Genomic DNA, 27,797 nt, shown 5'->3' on the forward strand with positions numbered 1-27,797 from the left:
CTTCCTTTGTGCATAGAATAGATTTTGGGGGGGAATTAAAATTGTGTTAATCCCTCCCCATCAGTATTAGAAGTACGGCTACTCATATTGGCTCCGGCTTGTTAATTAAAGCTCTTGCAATCTTGTAAGTTTGCCATTGCAAGTGAAGAAACTGCCTGTACTGACACATATCACCTTTCATTTCTACCAGAGCAGTGAGAGGAAAATACAGTCATTTTAACTCACCCAGTATTTTACTTGCAGCCTTCGGTTTGTGTTTGCTTCTCCTTGTCCTTTGTCAGTAGCTTTTTAGCAGGTTTGAACATTTCCACCTGCCTTTCTCTATAGATTTTCCTGGGTTTCAAAATTGTATTTTAGCTCCACTTCTGACATTGTTTTGAGTTCAAAGACTGCAGTGCTTTCTTAGTGTAAAATATTTATTGAAACTGATTTTAAAATATCTGCTTACAGAGACAGTCCCTCGTGGCAGGGGTCACATGACAACTGCAAGCCAAATCGGATAGGTAGTCATGTTATATTTAAAACCCAAACAGAAGCCTATTTATTAAGAGAGTGGAGAGAATGTGGAACTCACCACCAAGGAGCAATGGTTGAGGTGAATAGTATAGATGCATTTCAGGAGAAACTGTTAACACACAGGAAGAAGAATGGAGGAGATGTTGGTAGAGTGAGATGAAGTTGGAGGAAGGTTATGTGCAGCAGGAACCAGTTGAGTTGAATGGTTACTGGTGTCATGTAAAATTACATGTATTCTGCATAAAGTGTGTCTCATGATAGCAGATACAGCTCATGCCTCAAGTCTCCCACCGTTCTTCAGAGGTGAGTTTATAAGACAGTTCCAGCGTGTTGTTCAGGAATAAGGTTGATTCTTCCCTCAGTTTTCATCCACGCTCTGTGCTGTGAGCTGGAATCTGAAAAGGGGGAGGTGGAATCAGCTGGAAGCTGAAAAGGGGGAGGTGGCTAGATGGGTGGAGAACTGGCTTGGTCAGGCCTCAACCGGGATATTGGGTTTATGTCACACTATTTCACATAAATATTTCTGCTTTTTTCCTCCTGAGTCTTTATCATGCGATCCTAGAATCAGAATTTATGTCACACTATTTGTAACTCCCACAGTTGCGTGGACCTGCAGAGTTTCACTGGCTGTCTTGTCTGGAGACAATACACATCTTTTTAGCCTGTCTTGATGCTCTCTTCACTCCCATTGTTTTGTTTCTTAAAGACTGGATTAGTTGTAAGTATTCGCATTCCAACCATTATTCATGTAAATTGAGTCTGTGTCTTATAAGTTCTGTTTGTGAACAGAATTCCCACTCACCTGAAGAAGGGGCTCAGAGCCTCGAAAGCTTGTGTGGCTTTTGCTACCAAATAAACCTGTTGGACTTTAACCTGGTGTTGTTAAACTTCTTACTGTGTTTACCCCAGTCCAACGCCGGCATCTCCACATCTTGGTCACAGAAGACAGAGGGTGGTAGTGGAAGGGTCTTTTTCCGGCTGGATGCCTGTGACTAGTGGTGTTCCGCAGGGCTCTGTATTGGGACCTCTGCTGTTTGTGATTTATATAAACGATCTGGAAGAAGGTGTAACTGGGGTGATCAGTAAGTTTGCGGACGACACGAAAATGGCTGGACTTGCAGATAGTGAGGAACATTGTCAGAGGCTACAGAAGGATATAGATAGGCTGGAAATTTGGGCAAAGAAATGGCAGATGGAGTTCAATCCAGATAAATGCGAAGTGATGCATTTTGGTAGAACTAACGTAGGGAGGAGCTATACGATAAATGGCAGAACCATAAAGGGTGTAGATACGCAGAGGGACCTGGGTGTGCAAGTCCACAGATCTTTGAAGGTGACGTCACAGGTGGAGAAGGTAGTGAATAAGGCATATGGCGTGCTTGCCTTTATAGGACGGGGCATAGAGTATAAAAGTTGGGGTCTGATGTTGCAGTTGTATAGAACGTTGGTTCGGCCGCATTTGGAATACTGCGCCCAGTTCTGGTCGCCACACACTACCAGAAGGACGTGGAGGCTTTAGAGAGAGTGCAGAGGAGGTTTACCAGGATGTTGCCTGGTATGGAAGGGCTTAATTATGAGGAGACATTGTGTAAACTGGGGTTGTTCTCACTGGAAAGACGGCGGATGAGGGGTGACCTAATAGAGGTGTATAAAATTATGAAAGGCATAGATAGGGTGAACGGTGGGAAGCTTTTTCCCAGGTCGGTGGTGACGTTCATGAGGGGTCATAGGTTCAAGGTGAGGGGGGGGAGGTTTAACACGGATATCAGAAGGACGTATTTTACACAGAGGGTGGTGGGGGCCTGGAATGCGCTGCTGGGCAAGGTGGTGGAGGCGGACACACTGGGAACGTTTAAGACTTATCTAGATAGCCACATGAACGGAGTGGGAATGGAGGGATACAAAAGAATGGTCTAGTTTGGACCAGGGAGCGGCGCGGGCTTGGAGGGCCGAAGGGCCTGTTCCTGTGCTGTATTGTTCTTTGTTCTTTGTTCTTTGGTTCATTCATTTCCTCAATACAGGATATTGAGGGTGGGTGCAGTGGGATTTCACTGGGTCCACAGTGGAGTGCAGAGGTAGAAACTGGCTGGAATGTTTCTGATTTGTAAGGATGTTACCCCTGAATGGCCGGGACACTCAGCTCAGCCTTCGATCAACTCTCCGAAAGATGTGCTGATTCGGTGCATCAGCCATGCTAAATTCCCCGTGTACCCGAGCAGGTGTCAAGAGTGTGGCAACTGGGAGATTTTCACAGTAACTTCATTGCAGTGTGAATGTAAGCCTCCTTGTGACACCAATAAATAAATTTTAACTGTTGGGAAAGGGATGTGGAGATTAATCCACCCTAAATTAGACTAAAGCACAGTCACTGATCCCAGGAGAGTAGAATGTATGAACCCAGCAGACTCTGACTGTGTTGGGGATTGTTTCCTGTTTTGTGAAGTAGCTGATGTACTTGCCATGATCCATCAAAGCATCTGTCTGTAATTTCAATTCCCTGAATACAGGAGGGATGATAAAAATGAAGATGTCACATCAATCCTCACCAGCCTGAGGAGAGGCACCTTCCCGGCTTGCTGCCAGTTTACCCTGTGGACAAATTCACTCAGAAATCCCTTTCTACCTTTCAGTTTTTGCAGACTTGCGGATTTGGTGCTGGGGAATCTCGGCTGAGTGAAATCTACCCTTCTCTCCTGTCTGTTTCAGTGCAGTTGAACAGGCCGAGCTCTCCAATCGTGCTCTCACTCCCGGGGCACAGTTCGGTCAAGATAATACAACACTGTACAGTGGAGTTGATCCAGCTGAGGTGATAACAGGAAGGGTGTTGCTTCACTGCACCAGGTATTTAACAGCAAGCCCACACAAACATTCCTCACTATCATTTTACCTCAACTTATCAATTCTTTCACCTTGTTTGATTAGAAACTTTGGAGGAGTCAGTCTTCCGAGGCTGGTGGGGGCAGCACAAGGAGGAAAGTCGGAAGGAGATTGGATTCAGGTCAGTGGGTCCAATGGGTTCCCACCTCAGGGCAATCTTTTCAGAGACAGACCAGAAGGTACAGATACCACCCTCCTGCTGATACTGCCCGTCTGCAGACACTGCCTGCCTGCAGATACCACCTGCCTGCAGATACTATCCACCAGGAGATACTGCCTTTCTGTCGATATTACCCACCTGCTGATAATGCCCGCTTGCAGAGAATGCCTGCCTGCAGATATTATTCCACTTGCAGAGGATGCCTGCCTGCAGATACTATCCATCAGGAGATACTGCCTTTCTGTGGATATTATCCATCTGCTGATACTGCCCACTTGCAGAGAATGCTGGCCTGCAGATACTGCCCTCCTGCAGATACTGCCCTCCTGCAGATATTACCCATCTGCAGATACTGTCCCCCTGCAGATACTCACCTGCAGATACTCACCTGCAGATACTACCCAACTGACTTGCAGCCAATTTGCATCATGTAATGTATGTCTGTGGGCGGATTAGAGGCTGCCAACGGGATCTTCCCAGCATTGGATGAGCCTCCCACTGCAGGGCTAAATCCCAGATGTGAAGGGGCAGTCTTGGGGGGACTCTCAGGACCTCCCACACTAATGCCCCCCCTCCCTCGCAGGGCTGCGGCCAAGTGCAGGTCACAACTGCTGCCGCTGACCATTCTGGGACGGGTTCCCCTTCACATGCGTGTTCTTGTCATTCTGGGCACCATGGCTGGAATTCTCCAACTCTGCCCTGGCTGGATTCTCAGTCCTCCTGCTGTGAGTGGAGATTTGGCTGAGTGCCAAATTCCCCATCCTCGCTGCCAATGATAGGGAAGTCTATATAACCAGAGAATTCCGGCCTATGTGTTTTAAATAAATCCAAAGCACTTCCGAAAATGCCTCAAGATGGAAGCATCCTTATGTTACTGCTTGAGAGTGGCAACACCTGCCTCTAACAGTGCCCTGAGGCTCCGACCATCTCCTCCACACTGGCCACCCTCAACTGGACAATGTGAATCCAGAAGCGACCTCTCGATTGGCCAGCTCCAGGGAGATCTCCGAGCCCCGACAGTCAGAATGGGCTCACGAGCCGGGAATGGTCCGATCTGAAGAGCACAACATTTACCTCCATTTTTGCCCAAGGAAAGGCTGGAATAGATGACAAGATAAATCAAAGGTAGGAATTGGCTGAGGTCTGGATTGGGTTTGAGAGCCTGAGGGAAGTGGAGTGTAGGAGAGGGAGTGAAGAATGCAATGGGTCGCTGGATCACAATCAGCTGAATTTTTCATGCTGTCTCCAAGTAGGAAATAGAGGAGCGAGGGGTGATGAATCCTTGCAGAAACAGTGTGAGGACAAGGGGATCTGGGTTAGGGATCTGAAATTTCTGGAGGCTCTGAGTCAGCCACATAGCAATATTATCACAGTCGCTCTGAGATAACCAACATCCTTCATATATTCTCCCTCTCCAGGCTTCACTCATGACCTATCTCATGTTCCCAGGACTACAAGTTCCCCCAATAATTAGCTTCCTGCACCATTGACTATCAAAGTGGCAATGGACTGCTGTGTTTGATCTTTCTAAGAACAAGCCAGCAGAGGCACAGTGGGTGAGAACAGTGAGTTTGCCACACAGCTGAATTCCCAGCCTAGTTGGAATGAATTGATATGCGATATATTTTTATGAAGTGAGTTTATCTTGAATGCCAGCGGCCTGGCTGTCCCTGCTCATTCAAAATCTAATGAACACTTACATTTGTGAAGCACCTGTCACATCCTTAACATATCTGAAAGTTTGACACAGCCAATGAAGTACTTCTGGATTATTCTCATTTCATATGCAACTGAAGCAATCAGCAAAGCCCCTGAATAATAAAGAAATGAGGAACAAATTTCTCTGTATTTGAGTGGGTAGATTGATGGAGCGGCGTTGATCCAAGACATTGGGCAAACTCCCTGCTGCACTTTGGATTCTGTCTTGGAATCTTCTACAACAACCAGAGGATTGGGAAATCTTTAAAGGTCAGCAGAAAGCCATGAGAGTAAACTAGCTCAGAATATAAAAACAGATAGCAAAAGTTTCTACAAATATATAAAACGATAAAGAGTGGCTAAAGTAAACATTGGTCCTTTAGAGGATGAGAAGGGGGAGGTAATAACTGGAAATGAAAAAAATGGCTGAGGCATTGAACAGGTATTTTGTGTCGGTCTTCACGGTGGAAGACACAAATAACATGTCAAAAATTGATGACAGGAAGGCTATGGCAGGTGAGAACCTAGAAACTATCATCACGAAAGAGGTAGTGTTGGGCAAGCTAATGGGGCTAAAGGTAGACAAGTCTCCTGGTCCTGATGGAATGCATCCCAGGGACTAAAAGAGATGGCGGGAGAAATAGCAAATGCACGAGTGGTAATTTACCAAAATTCGCTGGACTCTGGGGTGGTTCCCGCAGATTGGAAAACAGCAAATGTGTCGCCACTGTTTTTAAAAAGGAGGTAGACAAAAGGCAGGTAACTATAGGCTGGTTAGTTTAACTTCTGTAGAAGGGAAAATGCTTGAATCTATCATCAAGGAAGAGAGGTAGGCCTAAAAGGTAGGGATATGTCCGGCACAACTTGTGGGGCCGAAGGGCCTGTTTTGTGCTGTAGTTTTTCTTTGTTTCTTTGTTTCTATGTTGCTAAATAGCAAGACTTCTGGATATAAATTGTCCCATTGGGAAGACGCAGCATGCGTTCATGAAGGGAAGGTCATGTTTGACTAATTTGGTGGAATTCTTTGAGAACATTACATGTGCAGTGGACAGTGGGGAATCTGTAGATGTGGTATATCTGGATTTCCAGAAGGCTTTTGACAAGGTGCCGCACCAAAGACTGCTACATAAGATAAAGGTGCACAGTGTTACGGGTAATGTGTCAGCATAGAGGATTGGTTAACTAACAGAAAGCAGAGAGTGGAGGTAAATGGGTGTTTTTCTGGTTGGCGATCGTGACTAGTGGTGTGCCTCAGGGATCAGTGTTGGGACCGCAATTGTTTACGATTTACATAGATGATTTGGAGTTGGGGACCAAGTGTAGTGTGTCAAAATTCACAGATGACACTAAGATGAGTGGCAGAGCAAAGTGTGCAGAGGCCGCTGAAAGTCTGCAAAGGGATATAGATAGTCGAAGTGAGTGAGTGAGGGTCTGGCAGATGGAGTACAATGTTGGTAAATGTGAGGTCATCCATTTTGGTCGGAATAACAGCAAATTGGACTATTAATTAAATGGCAAAAAATTGCAGCATGCTGCTGTGCAGAGGGACCTGGGTGTCCTTGTGCAGGAATCTCAAGGAGTTGGTTTGAAGTGCAGCAGGTAATTAAGAAGGCAATTTTGTCCTTCATTGCTAGAGGGATGGAGTTTAAAAACAGTGAGGTTATGTCGCAGCTGTATAAGGTGCTGGTGAGGCCACACCTGGAGTACTGTGTACAGTTTTGGTCTCCTTACTTGAGAAAGGATATACTGGCACTGGAAGGGGTGCAGAGGAGATTCACGAGGTTGATTCCGGAGTTAGAACAAAAGAACAAAGAACAGTACAGCACAGGAAACAGGCCCTTCGGCCCTCCAAGCCTGTGCCGCTCCTTGGTCCAACTAGACCAATCGTTTGTATCCCTCCATTCCCAGGATGCTCATGTGACTATCCAGGTAAGTCTTAAACGATGTCAGCGTGCCTGCCTCCACCACCCGACTTGGCAGCGCATTCCAGGCCCCCACCACCCTCTGTGTAAAAAACATCCCTCTAATATCTGAGTCATACTTCGCCCCTCTCACCTTGAGCCCGTGACCCCTCGTGATCGTCACTTCTGATCTGGGAAAAAGCTTCCCACCGTTCATCCTATCTATCCCCTTCATGATCTTGTACACCTCTATTAGGTCTCCCCTCATTCTCCGTCTTTCCAGGGAGAACAACCCCAGTTTACCCAATCTCTCCTCTATGCTAAGACCCTCCATACCAGGCAAAATCCTGGAAAACCTTCTCTGCACTCTCTCTAACGCCTCCACGTCCTTCTGGTAGTGCGGCGACCAGAACTGGACGCAGTACTCCAAATGTGGCCTAACCAGCGTTCTATACAGCTGCGTCATCAGACTCCAGCTTTTATACTCTATACCCCATCCTATAAAGGCAAGCAAATCTATGTTTCTATTTTGAATGGCATCAAGATAGATAGGTCGCCGGGTCCAGATGGGATGTACCCCAGGCTACTGTGGGAGACGAGGGAAGAGATTGCAGAGCCTCTGGCGATGATCTTTGCGTCGTCGATGGAGATGGGAGAGGTGCCGAAGGATTAGAGGATAGCGGATGTGGTTCCTATTTTCAAGAAGGGGAATAGGGATAGCCCAGGAAATTACCGACCGGTGAGTCTAACCTCAGTGGTTGGTAAGCTGATGGAGAAGATCCTGAGGGACAAGATTTATGAGCATTTAGAGAGGTTTAGTATGCTCAAGAATACTCAGCATGGCTTTGTCAAAGGCAGATCGTGCCTTGCGAGCCTGGTGGAGTTCTTCGAAAATGTGATTAAACATATTGACGAAGGGAAGGCGGTAGATGTGGTTTATATGGATTTTAGCAAGGCATTCGTTAAGGTCCCCCATGCAAGGCTTCTGGAAAAAGTGAGAGGGCATGGGATCCAAGGTGCTGCTGCCCTGTGGATCCAGAACTGGCTTGCCCAAAGGAGGCAGAGAGTGTGTATAGATGGGTCTTTTTCTAAATGGAGGTCGGTCACCAGTGGTGTGCCCCAGGGATCTGTTCTGGGATCCTTGCTGTTTGTCATTTTCATAAATGACCTGGATGAGGAAGTGGAGGGATGGGTTGGTAAGTTTGCCGACGACACGAAGGTTGGTGGGGTTGTGGATAGTCTGGAGGGATGTCAGAAGTTACCGAGGGACATAGATAGGATGCAAGACTGGGCGGAGAAGTGGCAGATGGACTTCAACCCAGATAAATGCATAGTGGTCCATTTTGGCAGGTCAAATGGGATGAAGGAGTACAATATAAAGGGAAAAACTCTTAGTACTGTAGAGGATCAGAAGGACCTTGGGGTCCGGGTCCATAGGACTCTAAAATCGGCCCCACAGGTGGAGGAGGTGGTTAAGAAGGTGTATGGTGTGCTGGCCTTTATCAATCGAGGGATTGAGTTGAGGAGACCGGGGATAATGATGCAGCTATATAAGACCCTCGTCAGACCCCATTTGGAGTACTGTGCTCAGTTCTGGTTGCCTCATTACAGGGAGGATGTGGAAAAGATTGAAAGGGTGCAGAGGCGATTTACAAGGATGTTGCCTGGATTAAGTGCCATGCTTTATGAGGATAGGCTGAGGGAGCTCGGTCTTTTCTCCTTGGAGAGACGTAGGATGAGAGGAGACCTAATAGAGGTATATAAGATGTTGAGAGGCATAGATCGGGTGGACTCTCAGAGGCTTTTTCCCAGGGTGGAAATGGCTGCTACGAGAGGACACAGGTTTAAGGTGCTGGGGGTAGGTACAGGGGAAATGTTAGGGGGATGTTTTTCACACAGAGGGTGGTGATCGAGTGGAATCGGCTGCCGTCAGTGGTGGTGGAGGCAAACTCAATAGGGTCTTTTAAGAGACTCCTGGATGAGTACATGGGACTTAATAGGATGGAGGGTTATAGGTAGGTCCAGAAGGTAGGGATATGTTCGGCACAACTTGTGGGGCCAAAGGGCCTGTTTTGTGCTGTAGTTTTTCGATGTTTCTTTGTTTCTATACCATATGCCTTCTTCACCACCTTCTCCACCTGTGTTGTCACCTTCAAGGATTTGTGGACTTGCACTCCTAGGTCCCTCTGTGTTTCAATACTCTTGATGGCTCTGCCATTTATTGTATAACTCCTCCCTACATTATTTCTTCCAAAATGCATCATTTCGCATTTATCTGGATTAAATTCCACCTGCCACCTCTCCGCCCAATTTTCCAGCCTATCTATACCCTGCTGTATTGCCCGACAATGCTCATCGCTATCCGCAAGTCCAGCCATCTTCGTGTCATCCGCAAACTTGCTGATAACACCAGTTACACCTTCTTCCAAATCATTTATATATATCACAAATAGCACAGGTCCCAGTACAGAGCCCTGCGGAACACCACTGGTCACAGACCTCCAGCCGGAAAAAGACCCTTCGACCACTACCCTCTGTCTCCTATGGCCAAGCCAGTTCTCCACCCATTTAGCCACCTCTCCTTGTATCCCATGAGCCTTAACGTTTTTAACCAACCTGCCATGTGGGACTTTGTCAAATGCCTTACTGAAATCCATATAGACAACATCCACGGCCCTTCCTTCCTCAACCGTTTTTGTCGCTTCCTCAAAAAACTCCACCAAATTTGTAAGGCACGACCTCCCTCTTACAAAAACCCATGCTGTCTGTCACTAATGAGATTGTTCTGTTCTAAATGCACATACATCCTGTCTCTAAGAATCCTCTCCAACAACTTCCCTACCAGTTGAGAGGGTTGGCTTATGAGGAGGGACTGAGTAGACTGGGGCTATACTCATTGACATTCGGAAGAATGAGGGGAAATCTTATAAAACATAGAAGATTATGAAGGGAATAGATAAGATAGAAGCAGGGAAGTTGTTTCCACTGGCGGGTGAAACTAGAAATAGGGGGCATGGCCTCAAAATAAGGGGAAGCAGATTTAGGACTGAGTTGAGGAGGAACTTGATCACACAAAGGATTGTGAATCTGTGGAATTCCCTGCCCAGTGAAGCAGTTGAGGCTACCTCATTGAATGTTTTTAAGGCAAGGATAGATACATTTTTGAACAGTAAAGGAATTAAGGGTTATGGTGAGCGGGTGGGTAAGTGGAGCTGAGTCCACAAAACAATCAGCCATGATCTTGTTGAATGGCGGGGCAGGTTCGAGGGGCCAGATGGCCTACTCCTGCTCCTAGTTCTTATATTCTTAACCTGGAGGCAGACAGGACCCACAACAGTGCAGCACTCCTTCAGTACTGACCCTCTGACAGTGCAGCACTCCCTCAGTACTGACCCTCTGACAGTGCGGCACTCCCTCAGTACTGACCCCCTGATAATGCGGCACTCCCTCAGTACAACCCTCTGACAGTGCGGCACTCCCTCAGTACTGACCCTCTGACAGTGCGGCACTCCCTCAGTACTGACCCTCTGACAGTGCAGCACTCCCTCAGTACTGACCCTCTGACAGTGCGGCACTCCCTCAGTACTGACCCCCTGATAATGCGGCACTCCCTCAGTACAACCCTCTGACAGTGCGGCACTCCCTCAGCACTGACCCTCTGACAGTGCGGCACTCCCTCAGTACTGACCCTCTGACAGTGCGGCACTCCCTCAGTACTGACCCTCTGACAGTGTGGCACTCCCTCAGTACTGACCCTCTGACAGTGCAGCACTCCCTCAGTACTGACCCTCTGACAGTGTGGCACTCCCTCAGTACTGACCCTCTGACAGTGCGGCACTCCCTCAGCACTGACCCTCTGACAGTGCGGCACTCCCTCAGTACTGACCCTCTGACAGTGCGGCACTCCCTCAGTACTGACCCTCTGACAGTGTGGCACTCCCTCAGTACTGACCCTCTGACAGTGCAGCACTCCCTCAGTACTGACCCTCTGACAGTGTGGCACTCCCTCAGTACTGACCCTCTGACAGTGCAGCCTTTCCTCAGTACTGTCTGTCTGACACTGCGGCACTCCCTCAGTACTGACCCTCTGACAGTGCGGTGCTCCCTCAGCACTGACCCTCTGACAGTGCGGCACTCCCTCAGCACTGACCCTCTGACAGTGCGGCACTCCCTCAGTACTGACCCTCTGACAGTGCGGCGCTCCCTCAGCACTGACCCTCTGACAGTGCGGCACTCCCTCAGTACTGACCCTCTGACAGTGCGGCACTCCCTCAGCACTGACCCTCTGACAGTGCGGCACTCCCTCAACACTGACCCTCTGACAGTGCGGCACTCCCTCAGTACTGACCCTCTGACAGTGCGGCACTCCCTCAGTACTGACCCTCTGACAGTGCGGCACTCCCTCAGTACTGACCCTCTGACAGTGCGGCACTCCCTCAGTACTGACCCTCTGACAGTGCGGCGCTCCCTCAGCACTGACCCTCTGACAGTGTGGCACTCCCTCCGTACTGACCCTCTGACAGTGCGGCACTCCCTCAGTACTGACCCTCTGACAGTGCGGCGCTCCCTCAGTACTGACCCTCTGACAGTGCGGCACTCCCTCAGTACTGACCCTCTGACAGTGCGGCACTCCCTCAGTACTGACCCTCTGACAGTGCGGCACTCCCTCAGTACTGACTCTCTGACAGTGCGGCACTCCCTCAGCACTGACCCTCTGACAGTGCGGCACTCCCTCAGTACTGACCCTCTGACAGTGCGGTGCTCCCTCAGTACTGACCCTCTGACAGTGCGGCACTCCCTCAGTACTGACCCTCTGACAGTGCGGCACTGCCTCAGTACTGACCCTCTGACAGTGCGGCACTGCCTCAGTACTGACCCTCTGACAGTGCGGTGCTCCCTCAGTACTGACCCTCTGACAGTGCGGCACTCCCTCAGTACTGACCCTCTGACAGTGCGGCACTCCCTCAGTACTGACCCTCTGACAGTGCGGCACTGCCTCAGTACTGACCCTCTGACAGTGCAGCACTCCCTCAGTACTGACCCTCTGACAGTGCGGCACTGCCTCAGTACTGACCCTCTGACAGTGCAGCACTCCCTCAGTACTGACCCTCTGACAGTGCGGCACTCCCTCAGTACTGACCCTCAGACAGTGCGGCGCTCCCTCAGCACTGACCCTCTGACAGTGCAGCACTCCCTCAGCACTGACCCTCTGACAGTGCGGCACTCCCTCTGTACTGACCCTCTGACAGTGCAGCACTCCCTCAGTACTGACCCTCTGACAGTGCGGCACTCCCTCTGTACTGACCCTCTGACAGTGCGGCACTCCCTCTGTACTGACCCTCTGACAGTGCAGCACTCCCTCAGTACTGACCCTCTGACAGTGCGGCACTCCCTCAGTACTGACCCTCTGACAGTGCGGCACTCCCTCAGCACTGACCCTCTGACCGTGCGGCACTCCCTCAGTACTGACCCTCTGACAGTGCAGCACTCCCTCAGTACTGACCCTCTGACAGTGCGGCACTCCCTCAGTACTGACCCTCTGACAGTGCGGCACTCCCTCAGCACTGACCCTCTGACAGTGCGGCACTCCCTCAGTACTGACCCTCTGACAGTGCAGCACTCCCTCAGCACTGACCCTCTGACAGTGCGGCACTCCCTCAGTACTGACCCTCTGACAGTGCGGCACTCCCTCAGTACTGACCCTCTGACAGTGCGGCACTGCCTCAGTACTGACCCTCTGACAGTGCGGCACTCCCTCAGTACTGACCCTCTGACAGTGCGGCACTCCCTCAGTACTGACCCTCTGACAGTGCGGCACTCCCTCAGTACTGACCCTCTGACAGTGCGGCACCCCCTCAGTACTGACCCTCTGACAGTGCAGCGCTCCCTCAGTACTGACCCTCTGACAGTGCAGCGCTCCCTCAGTACTGACCCTCTGACAGTGCGGCACCCCCTCAGTACTGACCCTCTGACAGTGCAGCGCTCCCTCAGTACTGACCCTCTGACAGTGCGGCACTCCCTCAGCACTGACCCTCTGACAGTGCGGCACTTCCTCAGTACTGACCCTCTGACAGTGCGGCACTGCCTCAGTACTGACCCTCTGACAGTGCGGCACTCCCTCAGCACTGACCCTCTGACAGTGCAGCACTCCCGCAGTACTGACCCTCTGACAGTGCGGCACTCCCTCAGCACTGACCCTCTGACAGTGCGGCACTCCCTCAGTACTGACCCTCTGACAGTGCGGCACTCCCTCAGCACTGACCCTCTGACAGTGCGGCACTCCCTCAGTACTGACCCTCTGACAGTGCGGCACTCCCTCAGCACTGACCCTCTGACAGTGCGGCACTCCCTCAGCACTGACCCTCTGACAGTGCGGCACTCCCTCAGCACTGACCCTCTGACAGTGTGGCGCTCCCTCAGCACTGACCCTCTGACAGTGCGGCACTCCCTCAGCACTGACCCTCTGACAGTGCGGCACTCTCTCAGCACTGACCCTCTGACAGTGTGGCGCTCCCTCAGCACTGACCCTCTGACAGTGCGGCACTCCCTCAGCACTGACCCTCTGACAGTGCGGCACTCCCTCAGCACTGACCCTCTGACAGTGCGGCACTCCCTCAGCACTGACCCTCTGACAGTGCGGCACTCCCTCAGTACTGACCCTCTGACAGTGCGGCACTCCCTCAGTATTTCAGTGGAGTACCAGCCTACGCTAAGGAGCGAGGGGGAGACTCAAACCCGGAGCATTGTAAGTGAGAGTGAGTATCGGCTGTCCATGTGTTTGAATGTTTAATGAGCTGGACTCCTTCCGATTGAGACTGATGGTTAGAGGTGGCAGATTCTCGGGAGTTGGTTTTGTGATCAGTTACTTACGGGCAGATCTTTCCTGCTGTAAGGGTTATCTTCTCTCTCTGAAAACAGAACTTCCTCTTAACATAAATGTAAAACATTTTCTAATCTTTTAATTTGCATTTTGATGAATGGGGAGTGGATGGAAAATTTTATTCCACTGCCTCCTACAAACAATAATTCCAAACTTTCCCTCAATATCCAAAGCTACAGTGTGGAGACACCAAGCCTTTCATTCGCAATGACTTCAACATGCTTTGGTTGGCCTCAGATTAATTTTATTTTCTGCAATGTCCTTGCTTTGTGTGGCTTTCTGGATGGTGGAAGATAAGTGAGATGGGCTTTGGTGTTGTTTGGTAGTTCCTGTGTTGTATTTGTAAAGATAATGAGAATGGACTCATGCCCAGCCTGTTTACAGTCTGACACATTGGTACCGCGGCGTGCTGTGCCAGCCGGCATCTTGTTTCTCCTGAAGCAAGCATTGCACAGAGCCCTGAGAGATTTCAGAATGAAGCACATTTCATCAATCATCGCGGTCACACTCCTCTCAAAATATCCAAAGAACTTTAGGAGAGGGTTTTAAAAGAAACACAGGCACTTCATCAGCAGCTGCAGTTCATGTGGGGAGTTTTTCAGGGAAAGTTTTCCTTTTGTTAATTTACTCGGAGTGGCGTCAGTTGTCAGACCAACATTCAGCTGGTGCCAGAGGACTGGAGAATTGCAAATTTTAAAAAAGGATATCAGGTTAAACCCAGCAACTATTTAACCTCAGTGGTGGAGAAACTTCTGAAACAATAATGTAGGACAGAATTAATAGTTCATTAATAATTAATAGTTAGACAATGCTGGTTAATTAAGGAAAGCCAGCATGAATTTCTTAAGGGGAAATTGGGTTTAACTAACTTGCTGGAGTTTTTTGATGAGGTAACAGAAAGGGTCGATGTGGGTAATGCCGTTGATGTGGTGTACATGGACTTACAGAAGGCATTCGGTACGGTGCCATACAACAGACTTATGAGAAAAGTTATAGCTGATGGAATATAAGGGACAGCAGCAACATGGATACAAAGTTGTCTGAATGACAGAAAACAGAGTAATGGTGAATGCATGTTTTTTGGACTGGAGGAAGGTTTGTAGTCATGTTCCCGAGAGGTCAGTGTTGAAAGCCTTGCTTTCTCTGATATATTAATAACCTAGACCTTGGTGGATAGGGCAGTTTCAAAATTTGTGGATGATACAAAAATTGGAAGACTTGTAAACTGTAAGGAGGACGGTTGATTCATTGGAAAGGGTATAAACAAGGAACAGGATTTTAAATCAAAATGTTCTTATTTGGGGAACTAATCAGGAGCATTGGAACACCACCACCATCTGGAAGTTCCTCTTCAAGTCACTCACCATCCTGACTTGGAAATATATCTCCATTCCTTCATTGTCGCTGGGTCATAACCATGGAATTCCCTTCCTAACAGCATAGTGGGTGTACCTACATCACAGGGACTGCAGTGGTTCAAGAAGGCAGCTCACCATCACCTTCTCAAGGGCAATTAGGGATGGGTAGTAAATGCTGGCCCAGCCAGCGACACCCACATCCATCAAAGAATAATTTTTTTTAAATGTAGATCAATGAATAGCAGTGATGGGTGAACTGGGCTTGATATGAGTGAGAACATAGGCAGCGGAGTTAATACAGAAACATAGAAACTAGAAGCAGGAGGAGGCCATTCGGCCCTTCCAGCCTGCTCTGCCATTCATCTTGATCATGGCCGATCATCGAATTCAATATTCTGATCCCCCCCTTCCCCCCCATATCCCTTGATCCCTTAGCCCCAAGAGCTAAATCTAATTTCTTCCCAAAATCAGACAACGTTTTGGCCCCAACTACATTCTGTGTTAGTGAATTCCACACATTCACCACCCTCTGGGTGAAGAAATTTCTCTTCACTCCAGTTCTGAAAGGTTTACCCGTTATCCTCAAACTATGACCCCTAGTTCTGGACTCCCCCACCATTGGGAACATTTTTTCTGAATCTACCCTGTCTAATCCTGTTAGAATTTTATAAGTTTCTATCAGATCCCCACTCACTCTTCTCAACTCCAGTGAATATAATCCTAACCGACTTAGTCTCTCTTCATACACCAGACCTGCCATCCCAGGAATCAGCCTGGTAAACCTTCACTGTCCTCCCTCATAGCAAGGACACCAAAACTGCACACAACACTCCAGGTGTGTCCTCACCAATGCCCTGTACAGTTTTGGATGACCTGAGGTTTATGTAGAGTGGAAGATGGGATGCTGGCCAAAGTTAGAACTTGTGGTAAACAGAGGCTTGTACAGAGAAGGCTGCCATGTTTAACAAGGTCAGTTGGATGTTGGCAATTAGCCTGAGCATTAAGGTGGGAAATATCAGGCAGGTTCCATGATTGTGATGCTGCCGGATAATGCACGTGTGTGGAGATTGGCTGGGACAACATTTTAATCCTCTGAGGGTCACCTGACCAATGTGTACAGGCTCTCCCATTGCCCCTTTGTGAGGTGGTATCGTGACCACATTCAGTACAGTGGGAAGGAGAGGGGCAGTGGAGGAGATTGTGGCTAGGGGGTGAGGGCTGGAGTGGGCAGATGTGTATGGAGGTGAGAGAGGAGAAGCTGACACTATCAGGACAGCACTGCCAGCTGTTAGTTTTCTGAAGCCGATAGGCAGGAGCATGGTTTGCACTTTTTAATAGACATGGCGTGTCAAGTTTAATGAGGTCCACTGGCTGTGAAGTGGAACGGCAGATGGAAGAGGACACAGATGTTTTGGAATGTGGATTTGGTCGGATTCTGAATAACGGGAACACAGATGCTTGTCAGGTGGAACAGCAAGTAATGGATTTGCATTGTGTCAGTGATAATAGAAAACCTGGCCTCAGCTCAGTACTACAGTGAGATTGGAAAACATCAGAGCCAGACTGCGTGGGCTGCTGAAGATGTCTGTGACAACCATATTATATTATTAGTATTTTATGGAAAAGTGTAAATGGAAATTCCTTTTTCCTCAAAATTTATCGGCTTTTAAAACAAAACTCGTTGTCATCTCAGCATTGCTGAACTGACTCTCCAACCCCTCTCAGCTGTCACCTCTCAGCCAGTTCACCCAGTAAAACAATACTGCACGCCGATGGAATTTACAGTGTTTGTTAACCGTCTGTCTGAGAGAAACACAAACCCATGTTTGGGAATCTCCAAACCCAGCTAATGGCAGAGACTCTGCCCAATACCAAGACACTCAGCCAGAGAATTCACTCACAGTTGGCAAAGCCAAGACTTAGGGAACCCCAAACATGTGTTAACTCTGACATTTAACGGGCTTGAGACAATACACATCTCTTTAACCTGTGCTTAACCCTCTCTCCACTCGCATTGTCTGTACCTGTAAAGACTTGATTACCTGAAAAGACTCGCATTCCAACCATTATCTTGCAGTTGTGCCTTTGTCTATATATGCCGTGTTTGTGAACCCAACTCTCCACTCCCCTGATGAAGGAGCAGCGCTCCAAAAGCTCATGATTCCAAATAAACCTGTTGGACTTTCACCTGGTATTGTGAGACTTCTTACTGTGCCCACCCCAGTCCAACGCCGGCATCTCCACATCACAGCTATAGACTGACACAGGGGTTTAACAATCCAGTCAGCTGCTGCCATCCCATCATTGCTGTGGAACCATTCTGACACACATAACTCCCCCTCCCCCCACAAAACCCCCTCAAAAAATCCACTTATTTTCTCCCCCTGGGGAGGATAGTCAGTGATGAGTTCAACATTAGGCATCAAAGGGTATGGAGAGAGAGAGAGCAGGAGATTCAGAGGTGATCTGAGGAAAAGCTTTCACCCAGAGGTTGGTGGGAATCTGGAACTCACTGCCTGAAAGGGTGGTAGAGGCGGGAACCCTCATAATATTGAAGGAGCATTTAGATGAGCACTTGAAACACCGCAGTACACAAGGCTACGGAGCAAGTACTGGAAAATGGGATTAGAATAGATAAGGTTTTGATGGCTGGCACAGACACATTGGGCCGAAGGACCTCTTTCTGTGCTGTTAAAACTATAGACTCTATCGAGGATCAGCCTTGATCACATCGAGTGGTGAAGCAGGCTCGAGGAGCCAAGTGGCCGTTTAAACACAGTGGCTACGAGAGCAGCTCAGAAGCTAGGAATCCTGCAGCAAGTAACTCACCTCCTGACTCCGCAAAGAGCTTGTTGCCCACATTGAAATTGGCCGGTACGATGTTGTGGGCATCACAGAGATGTGGCTGCAAGGGGATCAGGGCTGGCATCTAAATATCCAAGGATATGTGTCCTATCAGAAGGACAGGCAGATGGGCAAAGGGGGCAGGATTGCATTGTTAGTAAGGAATGAAGTTAAATCGATGGCAAGAAGCGATATAGGATCAGAATGCATAGAATCCCTGTGGGTAGAGTTGAGGAATCGCAAAGTTAAAAAGACCCTGATGGGAGTCAGGATGTGGGGCAGAAAATAAATCAGGAGATAGAAAAGGCAAATCAAAACAGCAATATTACAATAATCATGGCGGACTTCAAGATGCAGGTGGACTGGGAAAATCAGGCAGTGGATCCCAAGAAAAGGAATTTGTGGGATGTCTAAGAGATGGTTTTTTTGGACAGAGCCTATTAGGGAGCAGGCAATTCTGGATTTGGTGATGTGTAATGAGATAGACTTGATTAGGGAACTTAAGGTGGAGGAACCCTTAGGGAACAGTGACCAAAATATGATAGAATTTATCCTGCAGTTTGAGAGGGAGAAGCTGGAATCAGATGTAACGGTATTACAATTAAATAAAGGTAACTACAAAGACATGAGGGAGGAGCTGGGCAGAGTTGATTGGAAAGGGAGCCTAGCAGGGAAGACAGTGGAACAGCAATGGCAGGAGTTTTGGGAGGTTATTCGGGAGTCACAACAGAAATTCATCCCAAGGAGGAGGAAACATGCGAAGGGGAGGACGAGACATCCATGGCTGATGAGGGAAGTCAAGGACAGCATAAAAGCAAAAGAAAAAGCATACAAAGTGGCAAGGATTAGTGGGAAGCCAGAAGATTGTGAAGCCTTTAAAAGTGAGCAGAGGACAACTAAAAATTTATTTATTTTTCAGTTAAATTTGTGTTAAAAATCGGAGGGGTTTTTTTCCAAAACAGGAAGTAGGCCCAGGAGAAGCCTGGGAAGGTTTTTGGAGGGTTTAAAAGCAGGCGGCACTTTTGAGCGGGCAGCGTCAGGAGTGGGAGTGGAGTGAGTAGGTAGCAGAGTGTGAGCTGTAAGGGCTTTGGCTCACAGGGCTTCGAGGGAAAGGGCAAAGCGGGATAAGTTTTTTTTTCTTTTCCATTCCTATAAAGGAAAAGGGTAGCTATGAGTGACAGGGCAGTTTGTTGCTGTCGGTGTGGGATGTGGGAGTTCCCGGAAACACCTAGCCGCCCGGAGGTTCACATTTGCGCCAGGTGCGTGGAACTGCAGCTCCTGAATCTGGAGCAGCGGCAGGGAACTGGAGCAGGGAACTGGAGCAGGGAACTGGAGCAGGGAACTGGAGCAGCGGCTTGATGACCTTAGTCTAGTCAGGGAGAATGAGAGACAAATAGATATGAGTTATAGGCAAGTAGTTACACCGGGGCCTCAGGGGGAAGACACGTGGGTCACAGTTAGGAGGAGTAAAGGTCAGAAGGGTAACGTACCAGAGAGTACTCCAGTGGCTGTCTCTCATAATAGGAAGGGCTCGGCGACAGGTGAGAGAGGGGAGGGGAGTGAGCAATTAGTGGAGGGGTCACCTGTGGTTGTTCCCCTCCAAAACAGGTATATTGTTTTGGATAGTGTGGAGGAGGATGACTCTCCAGGGGTAAGCCACAGTGACCAGGTAACTGGCACAGAGTCAGGCTCTGTGGCCCGGAAAGGAAAGAGAGGGATTAGGAGAGCAATAGTGGTGGGGGATGCGTCGGTTAGAGGCACGGACAGGCGATTCTGTGGGTGCGAACAGGACTCCAGGATGGTAGTCTGCCTACCTGGTGCTGGGGTACTGGATGTCTCCGAGCGGATAGGAAGCATCTTAAAAGGGGAGGATAGAGAAACGGATGTCATTGTACACATTGGTGCAAATGACGTAGATAGGAAGAGCAGGGGGATCCTACGAGAGCAATTCAGGGAGTTGGGAAACAGACTAAAAAGTAGGGCCTCCAGGGTGGCAATCTCTGGGCTGGCCCCAATGCCTAGGGCCAGTGAGGCTAGGAATAGGGAGATAGTACAATTGAACGCTTGGCTAAAGGAATGGTCCAGGAGGGAGGGCTTCATATTCCTGGATCACTGGGAAGTTTTCAAGAGAGGAGGGCACCTGTACAAGAAGGACGGGTCAGAACTAAATTGGAAGGGCACGAATATCCTGGCTGGGAGTTTTGCTAGTGCAGTTCGGGTGGGTTTAAACTAATATGGCAGGGGGGTGGGGATCAAAAAATTATGTCAACAAGTGTAGAGGCTGGGGACGAGCTTGGGGCCAGGACAAGGCTGGCAAAGAAGAAGAGCACTCTGGGGGAGGATGATCTCATTGGGCCTGGAGGTCTGGAGTGCATCTACTTCAATGCAAGGAGCGTAGCAGGTAAGACAGACGAACTTAGGGCCTTAATGCTTACGAGGAATTTGGATGTGGTTGTGGTGACAGAGACTTGGTTGAAAGAGGGACAGGACTGGCAACTGAATATTCCGGGGTACAAGTGTTTTAGGCGAGACAGAGGAGGAGCCAAAAGAGGTGGGGGAGTAGCAGTATTAGTTAGAGAGCATATTACAGCGGTGCAGAGGGAGGACAATTCAGAGGGGTCGTGTAACGAGTCACTGTGAGTGGAGCTCAGAAACAGGAAGGGCGCAGTCACTATGTTGGGGGTATACTACAGGCCCCCCAACAGCCCAAGGGAAATGGAAGAACGGATATGTCAGGAGATAATGGATAGGTGCAGGAAAAATAGGGTTGTTGTAGTGGGAGACTTCAATTTCCCTGGTATAGACTGGAAATCGCGTAGGGCTGGGAGTCTGAATGGGGAGGCATTTGTAAAATGCGTACAGGAAGGTTCTTTGGAACAATATGTAGATAGCCCGACTAGAGAGGGGGCTATACTGGACCTGGTACTGGGGAATGAGCCCGGTCAGGTCTTCAAAGTTTCGGTAGGGGAACATGTGGCAAATAGTGACCACAATTCTGTTAGCTTTAGGATAGTGATGGAAAAGGATGAGTGGTGTCCCAAGGGTAAGGTGTTGGATTGGGGGAAGGCTAACTTTAGTGGGATTAGGCAGAAATTGGCAGCTGTTGATTGGGAGAGGCTGTTTGAGGGTAAATCCACATCTGGCATGTGGGAGTCTTTTAAGGAACAGTTGTTAGGGCTGCAGGACAGGCATGTGCCTGTAAAAAAGAAGGATAGGAAGGGTAGGATTCGAGAACCGTGGATAACCAGGGAAATTGAGGGATTGGTCAAAAAGAAAAGAGTGGCGTACGTTAGGTCCAGGCAGCTAAAAATGGAGGGAGCTCTGGAGGAATACAAAGAAAGTAGGAAAGAACTCAAACGAGGAATTAGAAGGGCAAAAAGGGGTCATGAAATGTCCTTGGCAGACAGGATTAAGGAGAATCCCAAAGCATTTTATTCATACGTTAGGAACAAAAGGGTTGTCAGGGAAAGAATCGGACCTCTCAGGGACACAAGTGGGGAATTATGCTTGGAGCCCAAAGAAGTAGGGGAGATCCTAAATGAATACTTTGCGTCGGTATTCACAAAAGAGAGGGATGTGTTGACTGGGAGTGTCTCGGAGGGGAGTGTTGACCCGTTAGAGAAAATCTCCATTACAAGGGAGGAAGTGTTAGGTTTGTTAGAGAATATAAAGACTGACAAATCCCCAGGGCCTGATGGAATCTATCCAAGGTTGCTCGGGGAGACGAGAGATGAAATCGCTGGGCCTCTGACGCAAATCTTTGTCTCATCACTGGACACAGGTGAGGTCCCAGAGGATTGGAGGATAGCCAATGTGGTCCCGTTATTTAAGAAGGGTAGGAAGGATAACCCAGGAAATTATAGGCCGGTGAGCTTGACGTCCGTGGTCGGGAAGTTGTTGGAGAGGATTCTTAGTGATAGGATGTATGCGCATTTAGAAAGGAATAAACCCATTAATGATAGTCAGCATGGTTTTGTGAGAGGGAGGTCATGCCTCACTAACCTGGTGGAGTTTTTTGAAGAAGTGACTAGAATGGTTGATGAGGGAAGAGCCGTGGATGTCGTCTATATGGACTTTAGTAAAGCGTTTGACAAAGTCCCTCATGGTAGGTTGGTGCAAAAGGTTGGATCTCATGGGATAAAGGGGGAGGTGGCGAGATGGGTGGAGAACTGGCTTGGTCACAGAAGACAGAGGGTGGTAGTGGAAGGGTCTTTTACCGACTGGAGGCCTGTGACTAGTGGTGTTCCGCAGGGATCTGTATTGGGACCTCTGCTGTTTGTGATTTATATAAACGATCTGGAAGAAGGTGTAACTGGGGTGATCAGTAAGTTTGTGGATGACACGAAAATGGCTGGACTTGCAGATAGTGAGGAACATTGTCAGAGGCTACAGAAGGATATAGATAGGCTGGAAATTTGGGCAAAGAAATGGCAGATGGAGTTCAATCCAGATAAATGCGAAGTGATGCATTTTGGTAGAACTAACTTAGGGGGAGCTATACGATAAATGGCAGAACCATAAAGGGTGTAGATACGCAGAGGGACCTGGGTGTGCAAGTCCACAGATCCTTGAAGGTGACGTCACAGGTGGAGAAGGTAGTGAATAAGGCATATGGCATGCTTGCCTTTATAGGACGGGGCATAGAGTATAAAAGTTGGGGTCTGATGTTGCAGTTGTATAGAACGTTGGTTCGGCCGCATTTGGAATACTGCGTCCAGTTCTGGTCGCCACACTACCAGAAGGACATGGAGGCTTTAGAGAGTGCAGAGGAGGTTTACCAGGATGTTGCCTGGTATGGAAAGGCTTAGTTATGAGGAGAGATTGGGTAAACTGGGGTTGTTCTCACTGGAAAGACGGAGGATGAGGGGTGACCTAATAGAGGTGTATAAAATTATGAAAGGCATAGATAGGGTGAACGGTGGGAAGCTTTTTCCCAGATCGGTGGTGACGTTCACGAGGGGTTAGAGGTTCAAGGTGAGGGGGGAGGGAGGTTTAACACGGATATCAGAAGGACGTATTTTACACAGAGGGTGGTGGGGGCCTGGAATGCGCTGCCAGGCAAGGTGGTGGAGGCGGACACACTGGGAATGTTTAAGACTTATCTAGATAGCCACATGAACGGAGTGGGAATGGAGGGATACAAAAGAATGGTCTAGTTTGGACCAGGGAGCGGCGCAGGCTTGGAGGGCCGAAGGGCCTGTTCCTGTGCTGTATTGTTCTTTGTTCTTTGTTCAATAAGGGAGGGAGAAGATGAAATATGAGTGAAAGCTAGCTAGTAATATAAAAGAAGATAGGAAGAGTTTTGTTCAACATGTGAGAGGTAAGAGGGAGGCAAAAATAGACATTGGACCACTGGAAAATGAGGCTGGAGATGTAATAATAGGAAACAAAGAAATGGCAGGGGAACTGAATAGTTACTTTGCATCAGTCTTCACGGTGGAAGACATCAGTGGGATGCCAGAGCTCCAGGAGAATCAAGGGGCACAGGTGAGTGTAGTGGCCATCACTAAGGAGAAGGTTCTGGGGAAACTGAAAGGTCTGAAGGTGGATAAATCATCTGGACCGGATGGATTGCACTCCAGGGTTCTAAAATAGATAGCTGAGGAAATTGTGGACGGATTGGTGGTGATCTTCCAAGAATCACTGGAGGCAGGGAGGGTCCCAGATGACTGGAAAGTAGCTAATGTAACACCACTGTTTAAGAAGTGAGGGAGGCAGCAGATGGGAAATTATAGGCCGGTTAGCCTGACTTGGGTCATTGGCAAGATTTTAGAGTCCATTATTAAAGATGAGATCGCAGAGTACTTGGAAGTGCAGGATAAAGTAGGACTGAGTCAGCACGACTTTGTCAAGGGGAGGTCATGTCTGACAAATCTGTTAGAGTTCTTTGAGGAGGTAACAAGGAAGTTAGATAAAGGAGAACCAGTTGATGTGATTTATTTAGATTTCCAGAAGGCCTTTGACAAGGTGCCGCATAGGAGACTGTTAAATAAGTTAAGAGCCCATGGTGTTAATGGTAAGATGCTGGCATGGATAGAGGATTGGCTGACTGGCAGAAGGCAGAGAGTGGGGATAAAGGGGTATTTTTCAGGATGGCAGCCGGTGACTAGTGGTGTGCCTGAGGGGTCAGTGCTGGAATTGTTCACAATACTCGGAATGCGGCCTAACCAAAGTCTTACACAGCTGCAAGGTGATTTTGCAATTCCTATACTCAACGCCCTGACCGATGACAGCCAGCGTGCCACACACAAAGGGAGCAGGCAGTCTGCCACCCTGAGAACACGTTCAGAATGCATGCAGGGACATCACTTACACAGACGGCTTTGGATTGAAGCACCAGAGAAATAGATCCAATGCTGCGGAGTTACTGTTTCTGCTTCTGGAGGAAGAGCGAGCAGAAATTCCAGCAGCAAATGACAATACATGTGAAAGAATATTGAACAGCTGTTGTTGCCACTGTTCACAAACCCATGTGTGTTGGATTGGAGAAGTGTTGACTATTCTCTTTGATCCATCAGATACTGAGATGGCACTTTCACCGTCAGCTGCTAGGCACCAGAGAGGTTTTCTCAAACCCGAGGTTGTTTAAAAGCTTATTCACAGACAAGATCAAAATATAAGGAGCAGCTGTTGATTGTGGCTGGAGGTTGGAGGCTGATGTAGACAGTTCCCCGCAGAAAGATCTTTCTGGAAAATCAGACTTGATGATTTTTCAACAGGGCTGTCGGGTGGAAGTACAAAGTGGTAACCAGCTCTTCAGCACAGAGAGGGGGAAGAAAATCTTCCACTTGTCACAAGAAGCCATTCTCACCCACTGACTCTCACTGTTGTACATTCACAGTGGCTGATTCCTGTTGTACAGTTAGTGTCAGTGTTACTGATTCCTGTTGTACAGTTAGTGTCAGTGTTACTGATTCCTGTTGTACAGTTAGTGTCAGTGTTACTGATTCCTGTTGTACAGTTAGTGTCAGTGTTACTGATTCCTGTTGTACAGTTAGTGTCAGTGTTACTGATTCCTGTTGTACAGTTAGCGTCAATGTTACTGATTGCTGTTGTACAGTTAGTGTCAGTGTTACTGATTCCTGTTGTACAGTTAGTGTCAGTGTTACTGATTCCTGTTGTACAGTTAGTGTCAGTGTTACTGATTCCTGTTGTGCAGTTAGCGTCAATGTTACTGATTCCTGTTGTGCAGTTAGCGTCAATGTTACTGATTCCTGTTGTACAGTTAGTGTCAGTGTTACTGATTCCTGTTGTGTAGTTAGTGTCAGTGTTACGGATTCCTGTTGTACAGTTAGTGTCAGTGTTACTGATTCCTGTTGTACAGTTAGTGTCAATGTTACTGATTCCTGTTGTACAGTTAGTGTCAGTGTTACTGATTCCTGTTGTACAGTTAGTGTCAATGTTACTGATTCCTGTTGTACAGTTAGTGTCAGTGTTACTGATTCCTGTTGTACAGTTAGTGTCAGTGTTACTGATTCCTGTTGTACAGTTAGTGTCAATGTTACTGATTCCTGTTGTACAGTTAGTGTCAGTGTTACTGATTCCTGTTGTACAGTTAGTGTCAGTGTTACGGATTCCTGTTGTACAGTTAGCGTCAGCATTACAGATTCCTATTGTACAGTTAGCGTCAATGTTACTGATTCCTGTTGTACAGTTAGTGTCAGTGTTACTGATTCCTGTTGTACAGTTAGTGTCAATGTTACTGATTCCTGTTGTACAGTTAGTGTCAGTGTTACTGATTCCTGTTGTACAGTTAGTGTCAGTGTTACTGATTCCTGTTGTACAGTTAGTGTCAATGTTACTGATTCCTGTTGTACAGTTAGTGTCAGTGTTACTGATTCCTGTTGTGCAGTTAGTGTCAGTGTTACTGATTCCTGTTGTACAGTTAGTGTCAGTGTTACTGATTCCTGTTGTACAGTTAGTGTCAGTGTTACTGATTCCTGTTGTACAGTTAGTGTCAGTGTTACTGATTCCTGTTGTACAGTTAGTGTCAGTGTTACTGATTCCTGTTGTGCAGTTAGCGTCAATGTTACTGATTCCTGTTGTACAGTTAGTGTCAGTGTTACTGAATCCTGTTGTACAGTTAGTGTCAGTGTTACTGATTCCTGTTGTACAGTTAGCGTCAATGTTACTGATTCCTGTTGTACAGTTAGTGTCAATGTTACTGATTCCTGTTGTACAGTTAGTGTCAGTGTTACTGATTCCTGTTGTGTAGTTAGTGTCAGTGTTACGGATTCCTGTTGTACAGTTAGCATCAGCATTACAGATTCCTATTGTACAGTTAGCGTCAATGTTACTGATTCCTGTTGTGCAGTTAGTGTCAGTGTTACTGATTCCTGTTGTACAGTTAGTGTCAGTGTTACTGATTCCTGTTGTTCAGTTAGTCAGCGTTACTGATTCCTGTTGTGCAGTTAGTGTCAGTGTTACTGATTCCTGTTGTACAGTTGGCGTAAGTGTTACTGATTCCTGTTGTGCAGTTAGTGTCAGTGTTACTGATTCCTGTTGTTCAGTTAGTCAGCGTTACTGATTCCTGTTGTGCAGTTAGTGTCAGTGTTACTGATTCCTGTTGTACGGTTAGCGTAAGTGTTACTGATTCCTGTTGTGCAGTTAGTGTCAGTGTTACTGATTCCTGTTGTACAGTTAGCGTCAATGTTACTGATTCCAGTTGTACAGTTAGTGTCAGTGTTACTGATTCCTGTTGTGCAGTTAGTGTCAGTGTTACTGATTCCCGTTGTACAGATAGTGTCAGTGTTACTGATTCCTGTTGTACAGTTAGTGTCAGTGTTACTGATTCCTGTTGTACAGTTAGCATCAGTGTTACTGATTCCTGTTGTACAGTTAGCGTCAGTGTTACTGATTCCTGTTGTACAGTTAGCGTAAGTGTTACTGATTCCTGTTGTACAGTTAGCGTCAGTGTTACTGATTCCTGTTGTACAGTTAGCGTCAGTGTTACTGATTCCTGTTGTACAGTTAGCGTAAGTGTTACTGATTCCTGTTGTACAGTTAGCATCAGTGTTACCGATTCCTGTTGTACAGTTAGTGTCAGTGTTACTGATTCCTGTTGTACAGTTAGCGTCAGTGTTACTGATTCCTGTTGTACAGTTAGTGTCAGTGTTACTGATTCCTGTTGTACAGTTAGTGTCAGTGTTACTGATTCCTGTTGTACAGTTAGTGTCAGTGTTACTGATTCCTGTTGTACAGTTAGTGTCAGTGTTACTGATTCCTGTTGTACAGTTAGTGTCAGTGTTACTGATTCCTGTTGTGCAGTTAGTGTCAGTGTTATGGATTCCTGTTGTGCAGTTAGTGTCAGTGTTACTGATTCGTGTTGTACAGTTAGTGTCAGTGTTACTGATTCCTGTTGTACAGTTAGTGTCAATATTACTGATTCCTGTTGTACAGTTAGTGTCAGTGTTACTGATTCCTGTTGTACAGTTAGTGTCAGTGTTACTGATTCCTGTTGTGCAGTTAGTGTCAGTGTTACTGATTCCTGTTGTACAGTTAGTGTCAGTGTTACTGATTCCTGTTGTACAGTTTGTGTCAGTGTTACGGATTCCTGTTGTTCA

At 47.7% G+C, this 27,797-nt stretch overlaps 1 protein-coding gene across 1 annotated transcript in view; it reads left to right on the forward strand.

Moving 5' to 3' along the window:
- The first annotated feature begins 586 nt into the window (after positions 1 to 586).
- The window catches only part of LOC144506235 (cell adhesion molecule 2-like), a 394,417-nt gene continuing 367,206 nt past the window's right edge, over positions 587 to 27,797 (forward strand). The window contains exons 1-2 of the mRNA XM_078232093.1: positions 587 to 667; positions 3,439 to 3,514. Coding sequence (XP_078088219.1) covers positions 587 to 667; positions 3,439 to 3,514 — 157 coding nt within the window. The remainder of the gene's footprint in view (positions 668 to 3,438; positions 3,515 to 27,797) is intronic.

Source organism: Mustelus asterias, chromosome 17 (assembly GCF_964213995.1).
Source record: "Mustelus asterias chromosome 17, sMusAst1.hap1.1, whole genome shotgun sequence".
Lineage (NCBI taxonomy): Eukaryota > Metazoa > Chordata > Chondrichthyes > Carcharhiniformes > Triakidae > Mustelus > Mustelus asterias.